At 39.3% G+C, this 7,222-nt stretch overlaps 1 protein-coding gene across 1 annotated transcript in view; it reads left to right on the top strand.

Moving 5' to 3' along the window:
* Positions 1 to 6,097: 6,097 nt before the first annotated feature.
* The window catches only part of LOC139473795 (multidrug resistance-associated protein 1-like), a 36,708-nt gene continuing 35,583 nt past the window's right edge, over positions 6,098 to 7,222 (top strand). The window contains exon 1 of the mRNA XM_071256555.1: positions 6,098 to 6,115. Coding sequence (XP_071112656.1) covers positions 6,098 to 6,115 — 18 coding nt within the window. The remainder of the gene's footprint in view (positions 6,116 to 7,222) is intronic.

The raw sequence follows: 7,222 nt of genomic DNA, 5'->3' as shown, positions 1-7,222 counted from the left end.
GTCAGGCTCCAGTAAATAGTAAACTGAAAATTCACATTTAGAAAATGGTATTCATCTGTCCATCGTTCAATATGCACTTTATTGGATGTGGAAGTAACAGAATTACTGCATGTGATCCAGATGATGAAGGGCTATTTAGGTTCTGCAACATGTCTTTTTATATAATGTTTTATGATTATTTGTTTCGTTTAAAAATTGTATAGGCACAGCTACATTGAATGCTCGCTGTGTAGTCTGTGGCGTTAAATCGATGTGTGAATTCTTATATGTATACATACATGTTAAGTTTATTAAATGTATCTAATGCTTTGCACTCAACGAAAGTATTTGGGTGTGTCGTAAATATGTATTTCTCTTTTCCCTGTCAATATGTCAGACACAGTTATCACATTGTCCATTATAAAAAAAACTCTCGCAATCGCATTGATTATTTGACCACATCTATCCCCGTCTAAAAGCTTAGGAAATATCATAATATACAGTGACTTAAAAATAATAAACACTACTTTATTGGCTTGAAATGAAACATTTACAATATGGTTCGACCATGTCAATGTCTTCGAGAAGGGAACTCGAATATTTTTTAAGTATGGAACATTTTCAATTTTCGAAACTCGGTAATACTATTTTTAATGTTTAGATAAAACACTCCTATTGTTAGAAGTCATGGTGTTTGTGGTTTTTTTTCAACTTAAGTGATAACCAATACAATACTGTTAACTAAAAGTTAAACTGTTAAACTATACACGGAGTCAGACATAAGTACAAGGCCGTGAGCAAAGAGTAAAAAACACTTGGGTTAAGTCGGGATAAAACTGTTTAGTATGGCATTGAACTAATTCATTAATATACATTGAAAACAAGAATGGGCTCAATACACAGCCTTGTCTGAGACCATTCAAAAACATCTGAATCATCTGACCCTACATGTATGAACATCTTTGAGGAAACACTTCTTCTTTTCAGAACTAACCATAATTTGGACCTGTTTACTAAATCAAAGGCTTTTGAAAATTTATTACACTCACATAAAATTTACCCTCTTTTTAGACAAATACTGTTGGATAATTGCTGAATGTTAACATGTATCAACGAGTTATATATATAACACCTTTGAAGAAACAATACTACTTTACAGAACAAACCATTATTTGGACATATTTACTGAAACAAAGGCTTTTCACAAATCATCAAGCACACATAAAATTCCCCCTTCTTCTTAGACAAGTAACGTTGGGTAATTGCTCGTAAAATATATCTCAACGGTGCTATAACGTTTTCGAAAATCAGCCTGGGATTTTTCAAGTTTGTCTTATGCATTAAACCATAACACAATTCTTTTAATGAGAATAGTTGTGTATTTTAAACTAAGTACTCTTAACAGCGTTTTGCCTCTGTAGTTATTTGGCTCTACCCTGTTGTGTCAGCGGAATCGAAACCTGATGTCTACCACATTGGTGAAACCCGCGAACACCTTTTGGGGGCTGGCACCAAAGAATGCCAATCGTGGGATTTGAAACGATCATAGGATGCATAGGGAACTGCGAAGTCTGAGATGACCACAACAGATCGTATGCTCAAATGCAAATCGTGTAAGTAAAATAATATTAATGAAAGCACACAACTCAAAACGATTTCTGTAACCCGTGAAGATCTGAGCTAAAAATGGACTTCAGCAACCCATGCGTTTCGTAAGAGGCGACAAACGAAATCAGGTGGTCAGGCTCGGGTGGTGAATTCACCTGTTGAAGGAGTAAGGATATCAAGCTAATTCACCCTTAGACCTTTGTATTCAATTACTTCTTAAGTGAGAACACTGTAATCTGGATAACCTGGTCGATCTCACGTGTCCCTACTCGTGTTTCGTTAAGAAGTCAAATGTACCACAGCGGGCCGCGCTGTGCTATGACTTGATGTGATTCTGACGTATCAAATTGCGAAATGATGAAATTCAACATAAACATAGTCAGGTACATTATGGACACGCAAGGTATAATAATACTACTGGTGTTATTCTTCTTTGATATTTCTATGGGAAATAACCGAATTGCTCAAAACAATGGTGTGAAAACAGTGTCAGCATAATTTTATTAAGCAAGCTCAGGGGCTCTGAAACTGGTTGTCATATTGAATCCGTCTTACAACGTTGATAGGATTTAATAATAAAGCGACTTTAGAGTTGAACACGTATGATTTTGCTTTTAAACCTTGCAGAGATCTGTTCTGTCTCTGTACCTTTGCCCAGTGAGTGTTAACTTCATAGTATACTTTGATCTACATTGCGTTTACTGGGACATGTGCGTCCGAGTGTGCTTATTATATGACGTCTTCACTTCGGACTGCCATTTGCCTACTTGTCTGAACTGTTATCTATCACCGTGAACACCCATGTAATGTATATATCATGTTTTATGTTTGGCGATGTTAGAACGGATTTATCCGATATAACGTGTAGTGTTTTTAACTTTGCACATTCACCCACATAAGGTGTCATATTTCTGTCATGATATTTTCTTGTAACTTATCAATAAAAAAAATGCCTAATTTGAAATATTGCATTCCCTTATATCATGGTGGGAGAGACATATGCATAGCGACACAACACACGGTTATATGGATGTCTGTGGTATCACTTAGAAGCAAGGCCTCGTTCTTTAGAGCGATCTTAACTCCCACACTTTAACTTTTGCTTACGACCGACCTAGAGCTAAGGTCGCGTTGTAGAACGGAGTCCACAGCACTGACTTATGGCATTGCAGATCTACACCTAGGCATATATTAACACGCAGTCGTTGATGTGAAACACACTCAAACACATCTTGACATACTCGGAATCGTACAATCGACTCTTTCAGCGGTGATTCTTATGAATATGGAAAGGGTTTTGTCGTTGCGCTTTTATTTACATATTTGTCAATGAAATGAAATATATCATGTTAACACCAGAGAATAATCAGTCTCAATTATCTGACGCAACAGATTCCATTGAGCGTAAAATGCAAAATACTTTGAAAATTGATGAATGGATCACTGTAAATCAGTGATGACACCCGGTGTTCGCGGATAGGGAACATGTTTTCTTTTTCCTTCTTGTTGTTTAACGATGCACTCAGCAATATTCCATCTATATATCGGCGGTCGAGTCAATCCAGTGATTGACATCATGAGCACCGATCCAAATGGGAAACGATGACATGCATCAACCAAGTCACAGAGCCTGACCACCCGATCCCGTTACTCGCATTTTACGACAGACAGGATTTCGTGCATTTTATTTTACATTATTGAGGTCGTTTGATCCAGGAGTATTAATATGTGAGTTGTGTTATATGGTAATCACGTGGACAAGTGAGACTGCTAAAACTAGCTCCAATACGGATAGTCCAGATGAACCATGAATTATCTCCCGTGTTGAGTGATTGTTTATATTGGATTCACATACACATAAATGACAAGATTCGGAACAGAGTGAAGCGGTCATACAAGCACTGTTCTAAAACTTCACCTCGTGTTCATATCCTACACATTAGCATGGGAAGAAAGTGTATTACGAAATGAAATATGTATTAGCATACGTATTGTATTGTGTGTTGTGTCACACCGCATTTAGCACTATCCCAGCTACATGACGGAAGCCTATATCATCGAGTCTGAACCAAACAGACCAGTGATTGATATGATGAGCATCGTACACACAGTAAGAACACAGTGACACTAAATCAATAAATTTTAAAGTCACCGAGACTAACAACCCGATGCATCAAATTTGCACGTACGACAACCATAGGTGCTCCGGGTGTATTTGAACCTGGTATCCCAAAGAGGATGGCATGGGATGAGTGTGGAAATGCAATCAACGTCACCTATCCTCGATGAAGTCAACTGCCAGAGTGTACACTTCCGGATCTTTAAGGGCACAATATTTTTTAACTTGTGTATTGCATTGGTCATCTGTGGGTTTTTACTGGAGGTTCCAATTATGTTACTCATTACAGATCAGCAAATATAAGATAAGACACGACAAATCGCAAAGAACAATGAATTATGAAAATAACATTCAAGGATCCTATATACACACAACCACATCCATTCCCACATCCAGTCCTACACTCACAGCTGCTCACTCAAACCACTCAAACTCACCTGCTCATTCAAACACATCCAAACCCTCGTTGCCATCCGCTCAACCACATGCGAACCCTCACCCACACCGCCACATAGTACCCTCACCCACACCCTATTTCTCAAACATACGCTCACCTGTACCCATCCCCACACTCATACCCACTACAGTATCTGCATTATCAACCACGCCCTCATTCGCAATCACATCCCTTCCCACTTCCACTAAAAGAAGCATCAACCACGAATGAAGCTACCAACAAAGTAACATGCCACTGTCAAAAATACACATTCCTAACTAAACAACACAGACCCGTGCGGATCCGGGGTAGAATAGGTTTTCAGCAACCCTTGCTTGCCATAAAAGACGACTATGCTTGTCGGAAGAGGCGACTAACGGGCTCGGGTAGTCAGGCTCCTGACTTGGTTGATGCACGTCATCGGTCCCAGATATGAATCACTTGATTGTCTGGTCCAGACTTGATTATTTACAGACCGCCGTCATGTAGCTGGAATATTGCTGAGTGCGGCGTTAAACAACAAACAAACACACAAACAAAGGAGCTGAATAGGTATTAGAAAATATTCCGACCAGGGTTTAAATACTTCAGGATTGTCGTAAATGTTCAATAGTAAGAGGCGACTAATTGGATCGGGTGGTCAGGCCCACTGCGGTGCTTGATGCATGTCATCGTATCACAATTGTGTAGATCGATGCTCATGATGTCAATCACAGATTTGTTTACTCACCGCCGTCATATAGCTGGGGTATTGCTGGGTTCGGCGATCAAGTACAAACAAACGAACACACAACAGATTAAAATAGGAATCAGTTGGTCATCCATGTTAAATTAACTGCATTGCGATGATCTTTCCCTTGCTTCGTCGAGGCTAAATTATTTACAGGGCATCGTGAATAGCTGGAGATTGATGATCAAGGAGGTAAGCAACATTCACTAACACGTTACAGGAGAAAGTATATATAATCTTAGTATACATAGTTTTAGCTTACCGTCTACATTAAGCTGATAAAGTCAAACCCGAAATCAAAGGTAGCCTGAAACACGACTCCAGACATTGCTGCTTCACCAAGCGTGACAATGTCTGACATAGCGGATGGCCGACAGTTGTCAACTTTCCTCTTAGTTTATCGTAGAGACTCGAACGCTATTCTATTGCTTGTGTTTCGTGATTATGTACTACGCTGTAGATTCAGTGTTCACAGAGAAAGCTAATAAACATACTTTTAGCTAAAATCTATTGCCTGTAATCGAGCATAATCTTTCTACGAAGATTTCAAAAAGCGCCATATGACGCTTGTTCAAAAGTTGTTTGATCAGGGGTACGAGGCCTCAGTAAAGCTTTCAAATAGTTTATGGTAAGAAAAGCTACAAAACCCTTTCCATATTCATAATAGATGTCTGTTAAAAGCAGAGACGATTGTACAATTCCGACTTTATCAGGTGCAAAAAGTTGAGTGTATCCTGCCCCCGAAGGTAAGTCAATTGTCCACCTGAAAAAACACGGGTGCATCTGGTCCGAGTCAAAATTACACCAGATATCAGTTTTGTCAAAAATTTAGAAAAGTCCTCCAAGTGTCTACCATAAAAAAATGAAAAAGACTTACTGAGGCCTAAGATTTGAACCATATTTTTCCGGGTCGTTTTAATAATACATCGATCGATCGATCCCTGATTCTACAGGCTCACTCATTTAAACGCTGCACTCATATAAACAGGGAAAACTAACTGACTGTATTGGTTCGCTAGTTACAACGTCGACCTAAATAAAGAGGTCACTTTCGCCTTATCTATACATTGCGGACTATATTGACATAGTATTCGTTTAGTATATTGCACCACGCCGAGAAACCAATCCGCGTCAGGGTATTTAAAACGTTGGCTTAGAAAGTGTTACAAATGAATTGAGCTTATACTTCTAACGTCGTACATGTGATCTTGACGCTGAGTATATCATGCAGCCAAGTACAAAGGTATGGTAAAAAAAGATGGTATTGGTTTATGTAAATGTGGGTATCAAAGCGTGAAACCTGGTACACGGATGGGACAACAATAGGTGGTATTTATGTATGTTAATAAGGCTGTTCAAGCATGAGTGAGTGAGTATCGTTTCACGCCGCTTTTAGCAACATTTCCGCAATATCACGGCGTGGGACACAAAGGTAGGGTACGAATATATTGCTGTATGTTAACAGGCAAACCAGGGGGCACGGGTGGCCCTCTCAAGGGCACGCCAGAGGCGTCCCTATGATCGTGGGTTCGAATCCTTGTTCGCCCCGATTACGTTTCTAGATTTGTCAGCACCATTCCCGTGCTCGTGGGTTTCACCGAAGTGTCAAACATCTGAGACTTGCTGGCTTTCCTCCCACATTAAGCTGACACGCCGTGACATAACTGGAATACTGTTAAAAACGGCGTTAAACCCGACTCACTCACTAATATTCAAGCATAATCTCACAGTACAAGATTGTACTCACAAATACAAAGTTTGGGCAAAATATATATGGTATCGCTGCATGTTAATAGGCAAACCTTATCTCACAGTACAAGATTGTACTCATAAGTACAATGTTTGGGCAAAATATATATGGTATCGCTGCATGTTAAAAGCCTAACCTTATCATTACAGTACATTTGTTTGATTGTTGTTTAACGCCGCAATTAGCAATGTTCCAGCTATATAACGGCTTTCTGAAAATAATCGAGTCTGGACCAAAAAATCCAGTGATTGACATCATGAGCATCGATCTAATCTTGAGGTAGGGTACAAAATATATGGTAGTGTTGTTGTTAATGGGAGTATCTAATTCTAGAGCTTGGTTCAAAGGTCGGGTCCGAATATATTGCTGTATGTTGACAGGCAAACCAGGGGGCACGGGTAAAGTAAACAAAGGTAGCATTCCAGTGATAAGGAATACTACTTTCAGTGGTGAAACTTAATAGAAAATTGCGCATTCCAATAAATCACCATTTTGCTATCGACTGACATCGGCAGACATGTGACTGCAATCGATTATAATTAGCATTATCATACCTCCATGTCAGGTGATGAGATCTGATTGGTCCACGTAACCATGATA

The sequence above is a fragment of the Haliotis cracherodii genome, unplaced genomic scaffold, assembly GCF_022045235.1.
Source record: "Haliotis cracherodii isolate W230 unplaced genomic scaffold, xgHalCrac1.p SCAF_3, whole genome shotgun sequence".
NCBI classification, from domain to species: Eukaryota; Metazoa; Mollusca; class Gastropoda; order Lepetellida; family Haliotidae; genus Haliotis; species Haliotis cracherodii.
This window is presented reverse-complemented; position numbering and strand designations above follow the sequence as displayed.